At 39.6% G+C, this 21,725-nt stretch overlaps 1 protein-coding gene across 5 annotated transcripts in view; it reads left to right on the top strand.

Annotated features, from left to right (window-relative positions):
* Positions 1 to 20,363, top strand: part of BOD1L1 (biorientation of chromosomes in cell division 1 like 1) — a 49,700-nt gene extending 29,337 nt beyond the window's left edge. Inside the window, exons 11-25 of one of the 5 annotated variants that reach the window (XM_088131561.1) lie at positions 651 to 718; positions 1,510 to 1,576; positions 4,493 to 4,566; positions 4,937 to 5,015; positions 5,127 to 5,182; positions 8,186 to 8,270; positions 9,344 to 9,423; positions 10,071 to 10,146; positions 10,226 to 10,260; positions 13,124 to 13,172; positions 14,128 to 14,156; positions 14,264 to 14,348; positions 14,762 to 14,945; positions 16,625 to 16,762; positions 19,112 to 20,363. In XM_088131561.1, coding sequence (XP_087987687.1) covers positions 651 to 718; positions 1,510 to 1,576; positions 4,493 to 4,566; positions 4,937 to 5,015; positions 5,127 to 5,182; positions 8,186 to 8,270; positions 9,344 to 9,423; positions 10,071 to 10,146; positions 10,226 to 10,260; positions 13,124 to 13,172; positions 14,128 to 14,156; positions 14,264 to 14,348; positions 14,762 to 14,945; positions 16,625 to 16,762; positions 19,112 to 19,217 — 1,211 coding nt within the window. In that variant the 3' untranslated portion in view covers positions 19,218 to 20,363. Of the gene's footprint in view, positions 1 to 650; positions 719 to 1,506; positions 1,577 to 4,492; positions 4,567 to 4,936; positions 5,016 to 5,126; positions 5,183 to 8,185; positions 8,324 to 9,343; positions 9,424 to 10,070; positions 10,147 to 10,225; positions 10,264 to 13,123; positions 13,173 to 14,127; positions 14,157 to 14,263; positions 14,349 to 14,761; positions 14,946 to 16,624; positions 16,763 to 19,111 lie in introns of those variants that run through there. The other 4 variants (XM_088131560.1, XR_015794249.1, XR_015794251.1 and 1 more) reach the window with 4 other exon arrangements.
* Positions 20,364 to 21,725: the final 1,362 nt, after the last annotated feature.

Raw genomic sequence — 21,725 nt, 5'->3', positions numbered from 1 at the left:
TCAGCCCACCCCATCAGATATCACAGAGAAGGCGTGTTGCAGGTACCATTGGCTAAGGATCTGCATTGGGTGGGTCCCAGGAGACGTGCCTTCTCTGCTGTGGTGCCTGCCTTATGGAATATCTTTCCTCCCAAGATTAGATTAGCGCCATCCCTTTTGCTATTCTGGAAGGCCCCAAGACCTGGTTATGTGATCAAGTCTGGGGGTCCCAGAGAACCAGAGACCTGCTTAGATGCTCCATGGCTGAAAAAAGGGTGGCCATTTTTATTCTCCCTTCCCCTATGGTTTGTATTTTTATGGTATTTATTAATGCGGTTTCTTATTTTTTTTTTATATTTGTCTTTTTATCTGATTGTTGCCCAGAGTCGCTTTTGGTGAGTTGGATGACTATATAAATTTGCTTAATAAAATAATAAATAACTAATAAATAAATATTAAAATTATTAAATTTAAACAAGCTATAGTATTCTCATTGAAAATACTGGAACAACAGCCCCTAATCCTGTTTCCAAGTAAAATTTCAGAAAAATTTAACTTCCTAAAATTTGTTTTATTAAGCCATCTGTATAGGATGAAATTTTGCCAGATAACCATAAGATTGTAACTGATTGTAACCACTCTTTTATAATTGTTTAAACTGTTTTTGTTAGACAATAAAGAGATACTTACATTTGAGACTGAAAGTCTGGAAGCAAGGATGGAGGCAACAACTGATGAGGTACTGTGGTGTTTTGACATGTTTAATTCTTTGTCATTTGATTTGTCACTTAGTTTAAAGTATTTTGTACTTATTTAGAAGAAAATGAAAGTCTGAAATTAAGAGACCATTCAAGAAACATTAATTAAGCTGGGCTGTAATGTGATAAAATTCTGTATAAGCAGATTCTTGAGGTGGGGGGGAGCCCATGCCTATTTGTGTGCTCCATATTTGAAATATAGACTTCATAGCTAGTTGCTTGCCAACAGATAGAAAATAGCCCAAAAAGGATGCAGTCCAGCAGCAGCTCTGTAGACCGTGATACAGATGCTTGAAAATAAAAAGAATGTAAGGTGCCGTACTTTGTTTTGAAGTATTCCAGCTTCTAATTCATTTCTTTAATTGAAATATACTTCCTGTCCAGCATAGTCACAGTCACTTCTCATTTCAATTCCATTCACCCTGCTGGAGGCTCCTTGTTCCCTTTGTAATGGAAAAAAACTTATAAGTAATGCCAATAAGGCAAATCACCCGGAAGATGAGTCTATCATTCTTGCTTTCTCCCACATTGATTTTTTTTCAAGATTTGAAAACTCCCACAGGAGTTAAGAGGGTTAGCAAGAGCACATTCCCCATGGTCACTGTGCTTCCTGCCCCTGCTTTAGAGATAAGATGGAAGTATATTATTGTTTTTATTGTTATTGTTCTGCTGCAGTTTTATTCAGCAACATACTTGCTTTCAAATAGAGGTGTCCATAGGCTTTGATACTGTTAGTGTTGAAAAAGAATTCTTTCCCTTTTCTTCATAGCAGCTGCCGTGTACAAGTCCAGAAAAGGAACATCGCTGTGAAGAGAAACAGCCTGAAGAGGTTCTTAAAAGTAAATTCATGTTTTAATGACAGTAATTGTTGTAACAAGTCATAATTTGGTGTCCCAATCAATGAAATTATAGTATCTACATTTAACATAGGACTGTATATCCAATGACTTTGTAGTGTCTGGGGTATTAAAAAGACATCTCAAAAGTTAATCCCTCCATTGCATTCCTAGCAGTAAGGGTAGAATCCAAAATTCAGTTGAGCTGGATTAAGGAAGACCCATTAAGCAGTAGAACCATCACATGAGAACAGTGATGTTCTCCCTCTCACTGGAGGTTTCAGCCGGGGCAGGATGGCCACCTATTGGCAGTGGTGTAACGGATTCTGATGAGCTCTACAGTCTTTTCCTACTCACATATTCTGTGATTGTAGTTCTGAAAGGCAGTCTAAGGTGTTTAAATCTATATGTCTGCAATATATGCAAATGTGTGACGGATCAAACAGAGAAGCGAAAGTTGACTTCTCATTGATCTCTAGTAAAAATACATAATTTCACTCATAGTGCCTGACATAGTTTCCTGCAGGTGTTCTTACTACTCCAGAACAGGGGTTTTCAAACTTTTTCAGGTTATGGAATCTGCTGGTTAAAAAAAAGTTCCCAGAACCCCTGACCAAGAGGCAAAACTCTAGTGAATAAAGCACTAGGGTTCCATGGAATAAACTTCGAAAAATCTCTTCTAGAAATACTGAACTCTCCTGTTTGCCTTGCGTAGTTGTAGGCATAATTGTAGTTCAAATAAGTGATTCCTGGATACTTGTTGCTTGTACTCTCATAAAGAATAGCTAAAGTACAACTTCACATATAAGATGCTTACATGGAAATCTGGGCAGTATTAAATTATTCTATACAGTATGACATTAAGTGTTATATTTGTATTACTTTCCCCACTACAGACATTTTTAGAAAGCCCCTTCTTCATTTGATAAAATTCAGCCTAAGTAAAAGGAAGTTGTTTAAAAGAGAGTCATGTCTTCTGTCAGAGATGCTTCTGCACAGCAGACCAAGAGCTTCATAGTCCAAAATTGCAAGGAATGTAAACACCCGGTTGCTGTTTAACAAACGAAGATCTAACTCTGTACTTGATGATATATTTTTAAAACTGAAAGATTATTTCCCTTGTATCGTAATGTAGTAATAATAAAAGAAACCATGTGCACACTTAAAATGATTTTAAATGAGCATTCACAATGAGTAGTTTGAATAACAGGAGTTAGCAATATTCTAAGTTTACAATAGGAAGTTCCAGTAAATTGGAATTTTAAACAACTGGGAGCCACAAGCTTCCTGTCAGTGGCTCACCATGACCTTTCTACCCCCGGGCCTCTTTCTGCCTTGGAGTGAGCAACTGGAGTGTATCAGGATTGGACCTTTCCAATTCTTTCTCCTTTGCTTTCTCTGGGTTTGTTCAGAGTCACTCTGGTTGACAAGAATGTGGGAGAAGAGGGAGGCAAGTTAAAGTCCTCTCCTAATCCCAAAATCTATGTCTCTTCCTGCTGCACTTAGACATGATCTGTCTGTTATCTTTTCTGACAAACAATGATGAGAGAAGAAGAAAATTGTAATTATTGCCTCAGGATACTGTATTTAAAAGAGCTCATTAAATAGAGAATATGACATTGTTCCTTCCCATCCAGTTAGATTTTTTTCCAACAAATTACATAGAGAGAAGCTTTCTGTCCTTTGTATAAAAAGGGGTTTTCCACAAACTAGGAAAATAACAAAATGTGGCTAGAGTGTATCTTGAACTGTGCTTTAGAGGAGTTTCCTCCAGGACAGGTGAAGCAAAAAATATTTTTGTTCATGCTGCTTTCATCCACGGCTGCTGCAAAGTGTTGTGGCTTTTAGTTCCTCTGCATCTGGGGCAAATTTGAAGGGATTTAAGTATTTATTTCTTGATACCAAGATGCGTTCTTGGTTAATGACCATAATTATCTGCAATTTCACATATCCATGTTTGGTAAATACAGTACGGTAAAAGAATTTCATGAATCTATGGGTTTGGGCTTGTTTTTACCCTGGTCTCATTATCCACAGTTGTTAGGCTGGAAGAGAACCGCCACAAACAGCATGTAATGAACAAGTGTACAGATGTCTCCCGTATCTGAAATCAAGCAAAAGCTAACTGTTTATACCACTCCCTGTGCGAAAGCCCTCTATAAGGATAAATGCAGTTCATTTGAGTGATTGAGATTATGTAGTATCTGGGATGGGAGTGCAGTTTGTGTCGCTCAAATGCTGCATGTGAATTTCTAATACCTTTTTCTAGCCCTGAGAGTCATTCCCTAGAGTGGATGGAACCAAATTTTTCTCCTATTCCTTTCTTAGTTTAGAAAGCATTAAGAGGAGAACCAGGTGCCTTGTGTTTCAGTCATTAAAATTAGCAAAAATAACAATTCCTTAACTTTTCCCATTTTTAGAATGCATCCCTTGAGATAATAGAAGTTGAGTCTAGGAAATGGAACTGTAAATTGGGAAGTTATTCAGATCCTGAACCTGTCAGATGATCTTGGGCCAAACCAATATTCTCTTCAACTTGGTCTCACATAGTTTCAGAATTGCAACAAGGCTGAGCAATCCACCCCCCTCTGTGGTGTCAGTCCCTCCGCAATACCCAGCAGTTGACTGTCAACTTTCTGTGAAAATCTGCTGAGCTCATGAGCAACAGGGTACCTGCTCTAACTGATCATGGGAAATTAGCATGTGGAAGCACAGTTGATGGGGATGAAAGGACTAAATAACAAGCATCCACCCATCTCCCTCCACCAAAATCCAGCAACTGATACTACCTTCAGGGATGGAAAGATGATCTGTCCATGCCTCACTGGATGTGTGGGTAGCATGTTTTCAGGCACTCGACATGCCCTGTCAACGCTAGATTCTGATTAACAATTCTATACTTCTGTTTTTGTATTTTAGCCCTTGGAAGTGTACATACTTCAGTCATAATAGAAGTGGCAGAAGATCAGGTTCCTAAAGAAGAATTATTAGAGGTATGCACTGGGGTTTCGGGGTGGGGAGAGTCTGCTTGTTTTAATGATTGGTATTCCTTTGTCTTCATTGGAAGGAAAGTTTTTTTAAAAATCCTCATTTTCTGAAAATTGGTAGATGAAAATCAAATTCATCTGGATAACTCAGTACTGTTTTAAGAACATTCCTATAAGAACACTCTGTCAGAAGCATAATACTTGATGAAATCTCCTGGTTGAAAAGCAACATGTTAAAGCATGTAAAGAGCTGTTACTTTGTCCTGCTTGGATTCCTCCCTGGCCTACCTGGGAGGCTGTTGTCCAGAAAAAGAAAGCTGGCCAATCCAGCAAGGCGGTCCTTGTCCTCATTTCTCCTCTCCTTCTTCGGTTGCAGGTAGAAGGACCTGAACAGAAGGAAGAGAGCTTCATGCTAGAAGCAACCAGGCATCGTGCTGTTGAAGAGGGTAAATCAGGTAGTTCAAACCATGGCCTTGCTTGATTGAGAAACTGCTGCATACAATTTTTCATCCCTCTTTCAACTATGCTTTTGGAAACCATTTCAAGAAAACAATGTCATTTTGCAGGTAGTGATCCACGATGTCAGGTTCTAGAAGAGGAGGCCAAACAAGAAATTAACGAGGTATTTTTAAACTCTGTGATTCATTAAAATACCTTAGAAGAGATACAGTGGGGCAAAAAAGTATTTAGTCAGCCACCAATTGTGCAAGTTCTCCCACTTAAAAAGATGAGAGAGGCCTGTAATTTTCATCATAGGTATACCTCAACTATGAGAGACAAAATGAGAAAAAAAATCCAGAAAATCACATTGTCTGATTTGTAAAGAATTTATTTGCAAATCATGGTGGAAAATAAGTATTTGGTCACCTACAAACAAGCAAGATGTCTGGCTCTCACAGACCTGTAACTACTTCTTTAAGAGGCTCCTCTGTCCTCCACTCGTTACCTGTAGTAATGGCACCTGTTTGACCTTGTTATCAGTATAAAAGACACCTGTCCACAACCTCAAACAGTCACGCTCCAAACTCCACTATGGCCAAGACCAAAGAGCTGTCGAAGGACACAAGAAACAAAATGGTAGACCTGCACCAGGCTGGGAAGACTGAATCTGCAATAGGCAAGCAGCTTGGTGTGAAGAAATCAACTGTGGGAGCAATAATTAGAAAATGGAAGACATACAAGACCACTGATAATCTCCCTCGAGCTGGGGCTCCACGCAAGATCTCACCCCGTGGGGTCAAAATGATCACAAGAATGGTGAGCAAAAATCCCAGAACCACATGGGGGGACCTAGTGAATGACCTGCAGAGAGCTGGGACCAAAGTAACAAAGGCTACCATCAGTAACACACTATGCCGCCAGGGACTCAAATCCTGCAGTGCCAGATGTGTCCCCCTGCTTAAGCCAGTACATGTCCGGGTCCATCTGAAGTTTGCTAGAGAGCATTTGGATGATCCAGAAGAGGATTGGGAGAATGTCATATGGTCAGATGAAACCAAAGTAGAACGTTTTGGTCTAAACTCAACTTGTCGTGTTTGGAGGAGAGAGAATGCTGAGTTGCATCCAAAGAACACCATACCTACTGTGAAGCATGGAGGTGGAAACATCATGCTTTGGGGCTGTTTTTCTGCAAAGGGACCAGGACGACTGATCCGTGTAAAGGAAAGAATGAATGGGGCCATGTATCGTGAGATTTTGAGTGAACACCTCCTTCCATCAGCAAGGGCATTGAAGATGAAACGTGGCTGGGTCTTTCAGCATGACAATGATCCCAAACACACCGCCCGGGCAACGAAGGAGTGGCTTCGTAAGAAGCATTTCAAGGTCCTGGAGTGGCCTAGCCAGTCTCCAGATCTCAACCCCATGGAAAACCTTTGGAGGGAGTTGAAAGTCCGTGTTGCCCAGCGACAGCCCCAAAACATCACTGCTCTAGAGGAGATCTGCATGGAGGAATGGGCCACAATACCAGCAACAGTGTGTGAAAACCTTGTGAAGACTTACAGAAAACGTTTGACCTCTGTCATTGCCAACAAAGGATATATAACAAAGTATTGAGATGAACTTTTGATATTGACCAAATACTTATTTTCCACCATGATTTGCAAATAAATTCTTTAAAAATCAGACAATGTGATTTTCTGGATTTTTTTCCCCATTTTGTCTCTCATAGTTGAGGTATACCTATGATGAAAATTACAGGCCTCTCTCATCTTTTTAAGTGGGAGAACTTGCACAATTGGTGGCTGACTAAATACTTCTTTGCCCCACTGTATGTATTATGGACATATAATGACCGCTAATGGCAAATAATTTTCCTTTTTATATCCAGTATCATTTCTAGATTTTATTGTATATCCCTGATTGGAATATAAGTTATTATTTATAAATAAAAACAGAAGAGTCTAATTATTCCATTTCAACTGCACTCATGCTCACTCACAAGGTCTAATATACCCTTGTATTTACAATTACTAGTTTACAAAGCCATCACTAGCTAGCATGCCCCTAGATGGTGGTGTGCAGAAGGTCTGAAATTGAGGAGGGACAGAGAGAGGACACTTTATTTATTGTAGCCAAAAGCAGCCAGAATTGCTTTGGTCTGAAAAGAAGGTAACTTGGTAACCCATGTCAAGTGATGTTGAAACAGGACCTGGCTTGCTCTAATTTATAGAACTTGTCCTCTAAGAAACAATTTCTGAAACCTGCATTTTTTCTTAGTTTTCAGGTTTGTAACCATTATCAGTTGTGTGTATCAAGCCCAAATCAGAATTTGTTGAACGAAACAGTTAATCTTGTAAGCAAGCAATAATGGCTTTTGGAGCCAGTTCGCTTCCTGATTTCTTTTGTTTCCTTGTACCTCCTTTTTAAGCTGCTATTACATTAGACTTCAATGAAATGTCTAGAAGCTGAAGGGTGTGAGATGCATAAAACCACAGAGTCCTTACTTACCATAAGATACAGTGAGAAAGCCATTGATTTACCATAGTTTCCAACAAATTTAATTGCCATAAACCATAATTTATTTTCTCATTCCCTTCACACACAGTGCTATGAAATCTATATACCTATAGATATCATATAGGTATATGATGATTCTAGAGGATTTTCCTACTGATGTGTGATCCTGTTGATTCCAGTTATGTTAGAATGTACATTACAGTGTGGAAGAAGAAATAATTTAAAGTCCAGCCAAGTTCTGAGTAACTGGGGAAATGAATTTAATGGGACAGGTGCTGTAGCCGTTGCAACACAAAATCAGAGATACTAGTTTTTCCTCCAGTTTCCAAGGGCTGGGTCAGTGTACCCGCAGCAAGTTATTTAAATGGTGATTTGGAAATAGGAGCCATGTCAAACATTGCCAGTTACAAAATGTCACTGTGTCCTTTGTGAGTGACAGGGGGGATCTAGCATTCCCAGAAGAAGATGCTGGAAAGCTGCCATCCTGCTGCCAACCTTGATTCATGAGCATGTACCAGAGTTGTAGTCCTTGTCTCGATAATCTTCCTGAGCAAACAGAATGATTTCTTGCATGGTGATGCAGAGAGTAAATTGAGAGACTATTTTAGCAGTTTTCAAAGGAGATTGTCCTCTTTAATCAGCAGTTTGTTTATTTATAATTGTTTAGAAAGAAACTGCCAGCAACTCAAAAGAAATGCCTGAATGTCATGCTGTGCCTCAGAAACATTCCTCAGAAGCTGTAAAAGAAAAAGGTGATACCGAATGTGGTGCTTTTGAGTTTTCCACAAAAGACAACAGCCCACGAGTAACTATTATGTGCATGACCCATTAAATGAGTGAGAATTTCTTTACAGACATTTCCCGTTTTGAGATGATGATGATGATGATGATGATGATGATGATGATGATGATGATGAAGATCAAGAAATGATATGATACGATACGATATGATACAATGCCTTGTCTTAAAAGTTATTCCAGAAAATCTGAAATTTCAGTTTGGGAGGCCTCCTGTACAAGTTATTCAAAAGGTGTAAAGTGTTCCTTTTCTGCCAGCCAGCCAGGAACTGGCTATGTAACCTCAACAGTGGAATTGTAATATTTATATTAGGGGTGTTTCAACACTCCCTATCTAGTGATCTGGGCATGGTATCTAAAGACACTGCTTAGAAAGATGATTCAGAAGTGACATGCCACAGGAGAACCCATTAACGTTTAGCTATTACTCAGAGGGGCCTGCAGAGGGGCAAGGGGTGTGATTATATCATCATGCAAATGCTGTGACTTGCATCAGATTTTGGGAGACAAGTATACAATCACAGCATTTTTGTGATGACGTTGCTGTGCGTGTGGCGTTAGTTGTACATACGGCCATTTCTAAGGAGGAGGCCTCCTAGGATGGAGGAGCTGCTTCCTGCTCCCTTTCAAGTGGACACATTGGAAGCCGTTCCGTGTCGGAACTCGAGACATGTGTTGAACAAGGGGAGCTACATCCCCCAGGTAGGTGGTTCTCTATTATCTGACATTTCTGTCCTGTGGAAGCAAAGTGCTTATTTCTATACTTTGGACATTCAGTTCCTGGTTAATTTTTAGCATTATAAATTGCCATATAAATGTGGATTTTAGATCCATGATACAGCAAAATATAAGACAAGTTATTCCCTGAAGTTTATCTAGGTTGTCATAGAAGTAAAAATGATGGGGTGTGCAGCAAGTGGAAGCCAGGCTTGTGCCGTTCAGAGGAAGTCAACAGATTACGCTGTTGCTAAAAATGATTATGTAAGCATTTAATATAAGTTGGGTTTCTTGAATTTCTTTCCTGCAGATGAAATTATTGGCAGAGGGGATATTTCTAACACTTCAGGTCTGGAATCCAGTTTGAATCCTGTTGAGGCAAGCAATCTGGTCAGTGTCAGTCACTCATTTGAAAGTTGCTTGTGTGTGGTTCAGATGATCAGCATGTTTTGCCCAACTGTAACAATAATACAAAATGGCAAAAAAGACAAAAAAACCCAGACCAACAAACAATTCAGTAGTGCTTTTCTTGGTAATCAAGATAATAGCTATGTTGCAGATGATTCTTAGATCAAAATCCTTAACAGCTTAGTCCCTAACTGAATCTGAAGGAGGGAAAAAAAAGAAAAAAAATTCCTTCTACTGTAAAAAATTGGCCTTTTTGAGTAGATGTGAAGCATGTCAAACTCAAAACAAAGTGTTTTAAACTTGGAACACTTCTCTTTTTAACTCAAGCCACTTCCAAAATACTCAGGATAGCCTGTTTCATGCTAAAGACTTCAATTTCTTACTCAAAACAGGGCATTTTTTGAAAAATCATGAAATATTTTACATACCCTAGAGACTAACAACCACCTTTTTATGTGCCACCAAATAGACATATAAGTTTTCAGTGATGCTAACCTGAAAAAAGCTTAGATCACAATAACTCTGTTAGCTCTTTAATGTTTCTCAAACCTCTTCATCCTTTCTATATTTGCTTTAGAGGGTATCTTGAAGTGGCTTAATAACAAATAATACTCTTTTGGCTTGTTTAGGTACAGCAGCAAGCAATAGTTAAACGAAAAAGAGGAAGACCTCGTAAATATCCTGTTGAAATAGTAGCAGTGCAGAGTAAGTATGATGACATCCCTTCCTAAAAAATAGACTTGAGTGTTTCATTGAACTCAGGGGATTTATTCTTTCCTTCCAGGTGAAGATTCAGCAGTGGACACAGTCATGAGGAATGTAAGCATTTGGCTGGGGTGTTTCAGTTGCATGCCGAGGTTGTGGGAGTATTGTCTTTCTGTGGAACTTATTTGTATATTGTTTGTTTGGTAAAAAAAACATTGGTGGGAGCTAGAAGATGATTACAGTCAATCTAATATCAATAGTGGCCCCTGCCCTTTGGAACACCCTTCCTCTGAGATCTGGCAGGTCCCTACCCTCCTGGCCTTCTGAAAAGCCTTGAAGATCTGACTTTTCCCAGAAGTCCTGGGGTAGTGTGGCTGGAGCCCAAGAAGGTTGCTTGTTGGATGTGAGGGGTGTGTTGCTTTTGGAGGCACTGGGAGTTTTTGTGCTGGTTTGTATGCTTTTTATTTTTATTATTCTTATTTGTAAGCTGTCCAAGGTTATAATACATTAGGTGAGCAGCTATATAATTGTTTTTTAAAATAAATAAAAGATTATTCCTTCAACCTCTAAGCTTTACATTTGTTTTCTCTTGTGCAGTGGCCTGCACAGTTTATTTATTTACTATATTTGAATGCTGCTCATTCCTGAAAGCTCTAAGTAGCTAACAATCAGAAACATCATTTAAAAAATCATCAATATAAATGAATTGACCCCCAAATAATAAAAATCTCAATGGTATCATTAAAAGAAAAAGTCATATGTCCCCTAATGCACATCGGCATTCAAAGCATGCCTTTCTCCTGGGCTAGATGGAAAAATCAGGTCCAACTTGCATTCCTGAAACCCAGCAGGGAAGAGGTAGATCAAGGGGTAGGTGCAGATGAGGGCAGCACAAGGGTAAATGATTTATTGAATCCCCAGGATCTGATACTCCGTAGCAGGGCTCCTCAGGAGAAAAAACAGCAGAAACGACTTATAGGAGTGACTTGCAACCTTCCCTGCCAGCTTCCCTCTTGATTTTGCTTGTGGCAAGCTGGCAGGGAAGGTTGCAAATAGTGATCATGTGACCGTGGGACACTGCAACCAGTCGTAAGTGCAAGCTGGTTGCCAAGTGCCTGAATTACAATCACATGACCATGGGGGTGCTGCAATGGTCGGAACTTCGAGGACCGGTTGTAAATCTCCTTTTCCAACGCCATCGTAACTTTGAACAGTCGCTGAATGAATGGTCGTAACCCAAGGACTACCTGTAGAAGGGGGAAAAAAGATGAAAGATGGCAAAAGTGACAGACTGGATGGAATGAAGCGAGAGGTCTCACTCTCCCTTGCCAAAGGCCTGAGCGAAGAGCCAGATCTTCACAGCAGCAAAGTGGAGGCCATCCGGATCTCAGGGGAAACCTCATTCCAGAGGGCAGGTGCTGCTACATAGAAGATGTGCTTCCAGGGTCTCGATAGATGGCATTGTAGAATTGAGGGAACCCAGAGCACGCCAACCCTGCCAGATCCAACTGGCTGGACAGATGCTATGGGAGACAGGTGGTCCCTCAAGTAACCAGGCCCTATGCTACGTAGGCCTTTAAGTAGATAAACGGTGTATAAATAAATAAAATAAAATTACGCTCTTTTTTTTTCCAGAAGTATGAAAAATATTTCCTTTTGAACCTTCAAGCACAAAACTGGAGAACCTTTTATTCTGAATGTGAAGCAGGTTGTTTTGAGTATTTGGGAAATATTTCAAGCTCAAAACAGCTATTTTGAATTCAGAAAAAAATTTCAGAGTGCTCAGAACAGCCCATTTGATTTTTGAAGTGCCAGTTCCACATTCAGAGTGAGAGTTTCACAAGGTTTCACACTCTGAATTCCTTAAATAGAAATGTTTTGGACAACTCCTATTTTTGTACCAGTCTATCATTCATGCAGATTAATTATCTTGAAATAACATAGCTAATTCTAAACTATTTTCATGCAGATGATTTTTTTAATATTTTAACATAGAACAAACAAAGGCTGGTAAACCTAATAAAGATGTTGTATTAATTTTTTTTAAAGCATATATAAATTAGCTCATACATTTCTTTGTACTATTTATTATTACTGATTGGTAACTGACTCCACTGAAAAGCTTTTTTGTCAGAATTAATATGGAAGTTCTCTACTTGGTGCTCTGAAACCTATCCACATATGCATCTCATCAAATAATGAGCATGCTGTCAAGAACAAACTAAAATTAAGGGCCATGTCAGTGTTTTTTCCCAGTTGGGTAGTTATAACTCATGTTATACATAATTTATATCAGCTGCATTTGTGTAATATGTTTCAAAAACTTTAACAATTTTATATTTATACTTCCAAGCAATCTCTATACTTGCCTTGTACATCAGGATCAGGGTTATCCCTATTCAGGATAGATGGATACGGCTGCTGAAAGCCGAATCGTGAGGCTGTAGTTCAGATGCAGTGTAATCTGCCGGCTTCCTGGCTCTTAATCTTTGTCTCCATGCTGTACTGTACTGTATTTTGTTTCACATATAAAACTATCAAGAAAGTGTCAAAACTGATTGCAGTTTTTAATATTCTGATTGATGACCCATTCTGTGTACAAAAAATGTTTTACAGTATATTCTAAAAATGCAAGCCATGACAAAAATGTATTTAAAAGATTGTATGTTTGTGTGTGTATGGCACCGATAAACCCATTGTAGAACCATGATCAGCTATGGAGAAGTTTCTTTGAAAAACCCAGCTTTGTTCATGCATGAAATGGCTCAATTGTAAAAGATATTGCATATTGTGTTACTTTGGGTTTGCATTAATTGCAGTAGTTGGGCTACTTCCTCAGTGTTTAAATAACTTCTGAGAGGACAGGACAGGATAGCATGAGTTTGTTCAAATACAAAGAAATGCCTGAAAGGAACATTTGAATACATTAAATATGTTTAATTTTTCTAATGAAAATATGGCTGTTTTTCTTAATTAGGTACTGCAGTCTTCAGGCACCAGCAGTAGGCCAATGATTATACCAAAAGGTAATGATTCCAACATCTGTTTAGCATGAAAAATAGATGGGATAAAATGCATCTGCCTTTTTTTTCTTTAAAGACTTGCTACTCCAACAATTTGGCTGTAATGTTTACAAAGTTTTCTTGTCCGGAGATCCATGGTGGTTCTAATACATGTGAAATCCCCTCCCAAGCTTAGTAAAATTTGTTGTGTAATTCTGTGGTTTCCGTGGGCCTAATCTGTTGATTTTTGTGAGCAGGGCATAGCAAGGGAACCTGGTGGCATGGCTCCCTTCCATACTGCCCCAGGAATGCTCAAAGATTGGCACTATTAGAAACAGTAACCCCAATTGATTGTTTGGATTTCTGAACTACCAGATAGCATAACTCATGGTGGTGTGTAGTAGTAAATAAAACAGTACACAGAATTCAGTAATAAAATAAATGAAACACTGATCTTCCATAAAACAAAAAACCTCAGTAAAAAAAATACTGAAAGATAATTGACTCCCACCCACCCTTTCTAGAATGCTACAGGTTTCAAAACCCAAGAAGGCACATTTCCAAGAGGACAGCATTCCCGCCCTTGTTCAGCCATGTGCCAGATCTGCTTGTTCATCCATCACTAAGCCATAGGTGAAAACAGTCTTGTTACAGAAGGACCTGACATTTACCAGCAGTGGCTGGAGAGCAAAGTCACCAGCAATTAATCTTTTCATTTGATATCCAGCTCCTAAAATTAATACCCAGCCTCATAAAATTATATAGAATTCTGATTTTCAAGGAGAATGAAGTCATTCCATCTTACCATTGTCTGTCATCTCTGCCACAGTTTACATTTGCCTTTAGTATATTGTAGTAAGTTTAGGAGGAACAGCATGCAAGGAGAGGCTTTCTTTTAGTTAATTAAGTTTAACATTTTTTGGTTCAACTTTAACATCTTGATAAAAGTACATTCTTAATTATTTTTTTCTTTTTACAGTAAAGGATTTATTGAATAATAGACGCAATGTAAGTTGAAGAATTTTTAATTCATGTTGTTTTCCAACCTAATTCTAAATATATTTACAGAATTATAAGGCCTTTGTGGAACTGCTTTTTTTACTTCCAATTGTTAGGAAGCTGAAAAAGAGAAGACAGAGGTGGTTGTGCGGTTAAGAGGAAGGAAACCGAAACGGCCTCGTATTTCATCAGAGGAAACAGGTAGACAGAGAACCTCCTCTGCTTCTCTTAACTTTTCATTGTTTAAGATGTCTATTAACTTGTAAAGAGATCAGCTTTATTCATTGGGAGGAAAATCATTGGGTTATAGCTAAAGTAAATATTATGGGAAAATGTGCAAATCACTGTAATTTCATGTCAAGATTGGTACATCCCAGCTGCTTCCCTAAATCCGCTTGAGTTTTCTATGAATTTTGTCTGTGAAAGAAAAAAGTAAACTATCACAAATGTGTTTGGAGAGATTTAAACAAAAATGAATTAAAACATAAAGGAACGGAAAATTACTTTTTCCATTTACAAGATCCATGTAGAATACCCTTTCTTAAAATTTAAAAAACAGCTGTCTTTTTCAGAGGCATGAGTGGATCTTTGATACTGTGAATGACATTTTGCAGGAACAAACACACTTGAGCCATCTAAAAAACGTCAGAAGCTAGGACCAGCCTCTGAAGAAGAAGTCAAGGGCCAGGATGAAGGCAAGGAGAAAGGGGACAGTGGAGGAAACGGTGGTGAAACAGATGGAGATGACATGCATTCAGGAGCCACGACTAGGTCAGCATCAAGATTAGAAGCAGAAAGGTAATGCCAGCTCTGCCAAGGCTTGGCAAATGTTTCAAAGGGACTTGCCAGTAGTATGTGGAGGGCTGTTGTGGGGATTAAGCAGAAAAAAACTTAAGGCTGGTTTTTTGTGCAATCATTGGGGTGTTTGTCTCAAATCCAATGAAGTTCCCAGCTGATAATGAAACATTTCTAGCTACAGTTACCATGTGAACAGGGATGTCCATGGAGTGGCAGGGGGTAAATAGTTAAAATGGCAGCCACAACCACGTAGTTGAAGACCCAGCCTTTTTTGTATGTGTCACATGTAAAAAAGGGAGTGGGGCTTTCATTGCATGGTTATGGTTGTTATCTTGACTTTTTCGACCCCTTTCCTGTGGACATCCTGGCGTGTGAATATCCAGGAATAAGGTTGGAACCACCCCCAAACCTGCAAGTTTGGTGCATAAAGGAAGTGTGGCAGGTGCCTATTGAATCAAAGGTCATACAGTGATGCAGCCAGTATGTCTCCAACTTAGGCAGAGTAAACTAAAATCTCTTTGGTTTCCTCTGATCAAAAAGTGATCCAGATCACAAGTCAGAACTTCTGTCACACAAAGTCAGATGATAGAGACTAACAAGGGGACTGGGCATCACCAGCACATAGGCAGAAATCTAACTCTATTGCTTCATCCAGCAATTTCATGTAGATTTTAAATAGCATCAAGAATAAGGCTATTCTTAGTGTCATGTAAGCAGAGCTGTGGTCTCCCATCTTTCTTAAAAATCTGCATTTCATAAGGACTGAAGCTACTACCCAATGATGCCCCATATATTATACTTCCCTCTCCACTATCAACAGAAATCATCCTCAAGAGCCACTAAAATCTTAGCTCCAAAGTCAGTCTGGAAACCAGATAGGAAACAATCCAGAAGAACTTTTGGAATCAGGAAAAACTTAGAATAGGACAATATGGGGCTACATCAGCTTCATGTATTTACTGTACACGAGGAGGCTCATTACCAGCCATCATGAGGCGTGCTTGCTTGTTTGCCATTCATGACACCAAACTACCAGTTGTCCTGCTGCTTTTTAGTCACATTCCGATGATAGATGTGATGTCTTAGGTAATTGACACTCCACTTCAGAAACCTCCTCAGTATCCTTGAGCTAGACGTAAAATAAGAGGGGTTCATTTCGTTCTGAATGGTCAATGTAAAATGTTGTCTACCAAAAATGTCTACCTAAAAGCACCACGTTACTGTTTTGTTTAGCACCCAAGAGACCCAGAAGTGAGCACACCTACCCATCCTCCCCTGTGTTCTTTGCGCTTTACAGTGTCAACCTCCCTCTCTCTCTCCTATTGAGATCAGAGGTTTGATAAGTAAGAGTGTGGGAACGTTTAGCATAGCTTTTTTATTTTATTTAAATTTATTTTATTTGAATTTTATTAGCAAGCTAATAAATTTATTATTAGCCAGCGGACTTCATATGACTGCCCATTTTGTGAGACGCAATTCTGGGCAGCTAACAGCAGTAATGAAAACACAACAAGCAAACAAACAAACAACAAACAAGAAAAATCCGGTGCCCAATCCAACAACATCCATCTAACTACAGACTCTCCTGAGTTCCAATTCTTGGGATTAGGGTTTTAATTGGTCATCTTAACTGATCCTAGAAGAGGCCCTACTTCAGTGTTTGTGCTATTTTTTTTCAGGAAGCAGCCAAACAAGCCAACAACCCGAGCCGCATCCAAAAGTCAGAATCCAGCCCCAGCTCTTCCTAAAAATCGCCGGAAATTAGAGAAGAAGCCATCATCTGCCACTGCAAAAGCAAACAAAACTCGTTTGGCCCAGTAAGTAGAAATGAAAGTAACTTGAGATTCCCCTCCTCCCTCTTGCTTCGATCATTACCATTCAGAGTGATGCCACCGTGGTGGTGGGCTGATTGCAGGGAACGCATTTTCTTCTTCTTTCCGCTATGCTTTAGAAGCATCTGGCTGGCCATGACTGGAAATCAGATATGATCTGGCAGGGGGCTTCTCTGTTACTGTACTTGGTGGCACTTTATGGATTAAAAGATAGCTTCCAGAATTTTGAGGGGAACACTGGGAAATAATCTTTTATCGTGTTTATTTTTCATTCATGTGAATATATGAACAACTATTTTGCTTCAGTATAGTTTACGTACTTTTGTAATATCATAGATGTGTCACTGGAATTCAGCAGCTTCAAAACCCAAAAATGTCCAGGTCTATATTTGTCTGGAACAGCCTTAAGTGGTGGAAACCAATATGAACAACCAGGTGGCGGTCCAAAATCCACTTCAAGATGAGTTGATGGTATTGGCCCCAGGAATGGCTGGACACCCAGGCAGGTTTGGAAGAGGGAATATGGAAGGAAGGAAGTTCCTCATACTAGCCAGAAACACAGGAAAGATCAATAGGAACAGGAGATAACTGTTACAGGACAGAAGTATCTCATGACTCAGCCAGGAACCAAATAGTGGCGTGAACCGTTAGTGCCTTGGGGGGACCAGCTGCAGGAATGGTGTAGAGGGCGCTGTTTAATAAGTGTCCCTGAGGCTGATGCGCGTGCACAGTATCTTTCATTTTAGTCCACAAAGATTCTCAAATTCCTCTTCAGGAAGAAGGATCCTAGCTTTCTACCTTACAAATACTGGTCCAGAAGAAAGACAGTAGGGGGTGGGGGGGAGAGAAGAGAAACATGCTTTCTTATTCTACATCTTTGTTCAAGACAGGAAAACTGATGTTGCCCTGTGGGAGCTATCCCACTTTTCTGCCAATAAATGAGACCCAAGATGACTGCAAATAAAAATTAAAAACATTTAAGTGAAATATAATCCCTTTCATGAAAATGCCAAAACAGCAGCCCTCACTCAGTAGCCAAAAGCTACTTGCATATCAAATAAAAATGCTTTTGGCTGTCAGCAGAAGCGTAAGAGGACTTGAGATAGTCCTACCCTCTTTGGCAGGGAGTTCCAGGGTCTGGAGGACTGAGAGACTCTGCAATGTTAAATGTGGTGGGACAAGCAGACCCAAGCAGGCTGGTACTTTTGTAACTTAATTCCAGCGTCCTGTACTTTGGGATGCTTTGGGCTTTCTGTGTGACTTCTGTACAGGTATTTGAAGATTTATCCTCAGATTCCCCTTCTGTTTCTCTTTAAGGCTAAACATGCCTAGCTTCTTCAGTGTCTCCTCATGGGAATTAGTTCTGATCCTCTAATCGTCCTTGTTGCTCTCCTCTAAATCCGTTCCTGTTTGAATCCTGTTATAATATGGTGCTCAGAACTGGACAAGGACTCCAAGCGGGGAGCGGAGGGGGGGTTAACCAGTACAATTAAGGTGCAATTATAATTTCTTTTTACTTTGGAAATTAATACCTTTACTGCTGCAGCCCAAGAGTGGATTTACCTTTTTTACAGGATCTATTGAATATAAACAAAAGACGTCTACTTGCCTGCAAGGCACTTAACAATCTAAATTTAATTGTTGTGTTCATTGGACTAAAGAGGAGATCTAGATGGAAGCATCCCCAGGATATGCACCACCCAGTCTCTTCCAATTGAGGCAGTTGATAAATACAATAAGCCAGTGAGCAAGCATAACCATAGTTATATGACATACAGTTTTATTTAGTTGGAAAATGGAAGCTGGAACATTTAAGTAGAACCCTCATGGAAGAACTCAGTTTTTTATAGGGATCCGGAGGTCAAGGAGGCCTGGTGAGAAGGGTAGAGGGAGGCATCCAAACGTTTGGTCGACGGCTCCTCTTGGTCCAGCCAGCCAGCCTGACCAAGGCCAGCGTGGTAGGATCTAGAAATGGAGATTTCCAGAGTTCCGTCTCTTGGTCGTGAATCATATATGGGTCGCCACAGTACAAATGAGAGAATGGAGGGGAGTCGAGATGGCCAGGGACAGATTCCAGTGTAAGTGGCAGCAGATGCTTTTCCAAAGAGGCTCTTGGTGATGAGCAGCAGCTCTGCCACCCTCCTCCATAAGGCATCCCAACAGGGGAGCGGAAGAGCAGCTAGGCGCCACATTCTCTTGCTTCCCAACTTAGCCAGCAATGGAATAATTGTGAGTCTTCCTCCCAAAGCAGGGTATGTGTGTGGTTTTGACAGTGTAACTGGATTCTGTGCCTGCTAACATTAATCACCATTTTCTTTGTTTTGATATTTTCAGTTCAAAATTTCAGCCCACCAAGCGCAAAAGGGAAGCAAGTCCCCCAGTGTCACACAAGAAGGATCATCAGAGAGATGAGACTGACTTGAAAAAGTCTAAGCGGTAGTTGGAGCCCATGTCAATGGGGATGCGGGGTGGGAGAGGACTTTCCCTGCTCTGTAAAGCTTGGGGGGGGGGGGTTGCATGTGTTTATTTCTAAGGTGTAACTTATAATGCATATGTAATATTCTAAACAGCTTTATAAACTATTTGTTTATGCAGAAGATGGTATGCATTAGAGAAGGTTACTTTGTGTCCTGGGGGAATTCGCTGATGCTTCCAATCCACTCTTCACTAGTGGCCTCTTAACACCTTTTGTATATACATCATTTATTTAAAAAAAAGATTGTATTTTACTGTGTATGAACTTAATGGGAACACTTTATTGAACAGCAAGAACTGGTATAATATCCTCTTATGTTAATTGTTTTAACTGGATTATTAAATGTTGTGCTGCCATGGTTAGCACTGGGTAGGACCAGGAGAAAAGCGGGAAGCTCTTTTTCAACAAAACTGACAGATCTCTGCTGATTGGGCTCAGTACTTTCTCGCCATATTCGAGTCAAGTAGGTGGGCATAAGGAGAGCTTTGTTCCTTCCTTGTTGTGTTTGTAACTTTCTCTATGCTAAGAGTTAAAAGTGGCATTTACAGTGTTGAGTTCAACGTGCCCTTTCCCTTGGAAATGTATTCTCACTTGTAAAATTTCTCCCAGTGTCCCAGCTAGAATGCACTTTCATCTGAGGGGCAAATCACCTCCATGTGGAGCTCTTAATTGTTCTTCTCCCAGTGCTTTTCTTTCTCCATGGAAACACTGAAATCAAGAGGACTTAAAAGATCAGCAGTGTGTCATTCTGCACCATTTATCTTATACTTTATCCACTAGTATTAAAGAGAGCATAGAACCTGGTCAGTTGTCCAAAATCTTAGTAGACTTGCATTTTACTCTCTCAAGAACAAATCTTCAATTTGAGTTCCATGTAAAGCTTTTTTATTGTTATCAGCATTTGTCTCTTGAAAGGATGTAAGTTGCCAAATACTCTGAGATTATTTTAAAATGTTCATATTCATCTTTTATAACTAAAATCAGCATTGATTTTTTAATTGTTTCTTTTGTTTGGGGGTCTTCTGTTGTACTGTGGAATTTTCTGTCAAATATTCTACTTTGTTTCTTATTAAATTTTTATATATAAATTATAAAACATTTCCAAAACTAGAGTCTCGGTATTTGAATTGCTATATTAATTTTTACTGTGTATTTGTCTTCTACACTCAAAGGGCGTCATCCCAAAACATTTCTGAGTCTATTGATATTTATGCAAGTCAAGCCCAAACAGAAATCTCTGACGCTCTGAGCTAGAGGCAGAGCTAAGATGGCGACGGAGCAGCAGCTTTCCAGCTGAGCTCCTGAGGATATTTTATTTTATTTTACAAATAAAATGGCTGTCCATTTTTATAAACAGCCTAGCTATACATCTTAATTTTTATCTAGCTTTATTCCATAAACACATTCTCCGCAAGAGATATTCTAAAACTGAACACCAAGTTCTTAAAACATCCCACAGGCTTCAGTTGCGATACGTCGACAGTGAAGCAATGGGGAAGAACAAGAAATGCAACCAGACAAGTCCAGGTTCTCAGACTCCCCTCAAGCCCCCAAAGCAGCCAAAAATTGATGACTGCATGATGGACAAGAAACCTGTGAGTAAAAATAATAAGAAAATAAACCCTCTCTATTCCATCCCTACCTCCAATAGTTATGATATACCGAACTGGGATTTGGAAACAGAAATTGAAAAACCACCAATATGAGAACTGTCCTCCCCTTTGCATGAGGAATCGAACCAGCTGACTGAACCCTTGCCTTTATTCCCCCCCCCCCCCCAGCCTTAATACATCTCTGATGGGGGAAGAGCAAGTCAAGCAATCGCCAAAGGAATTCACCACAGGTTTCGCTGCCAGAAAATGCTTATTAATTGCACAAACTGTAATTTCAGTGGTTGAATATTTAATCTCTATAAACACAAAGGTGGACTCTAAAAACAGCCTTTGAAACTGTAGTGCAAAGTTGTATAGATAAGCTAGCAGCTTTTACAGTAATTCAAAACACTGGCCCCAATTCTGATCTGTTTATGGGCAACCAAAGGAAAGTAAATTGCTCAGAAGAACAACTTCACATTAAAAAGGACAACCAAACACAGGCAGAGCTTACAGCCTCACTTTCTACCAAAGAGATAAATCCAAATAAGCATAGCCACACATTTTGAACAAATCAAGTTGCTCTAAGGATTACACTCAACAGATTTAACGTTGGACACTGGTCTGCCAGAAGAGCTATCCTCCTATCACTTAGCTCACTTCTTTGATGCCACTGTCATATGATAGATCTAAGTACTGTTGAATGGCTTCCTAGCATGATAGAACATAAATTATATTGTCTCTTAACCATTCCCTGCATTCTGTTCAAAATGAAATTTTTTCTTTCCACTTTTCAAATATATCCACTGCACATTTTCTGACATGAAAAAAAATTGGTTTAACATCCCAAACAGAAACTCCCCTGCCTCATGCCATGGGT

Source organism: Python bivittatus, unplaced genomic scaffold (genome assembly GCF_059951505.1).
Source record: "Python bivittatus isolate LINGU-HERP-01145 unplaced genomic scaffold, Pbiv_v1 ctg000960_np1212, whole genome shotgun sequence".
Taxonomy (NCBI): Eukaryota; Metazoa; Chordata; class Lepidosauria; order Squamata; family Pythonidae; genus Python; species Python bivittatus.
This window is presented reverse-complemented; position numbering and strand designations above follow the sequence as displayed.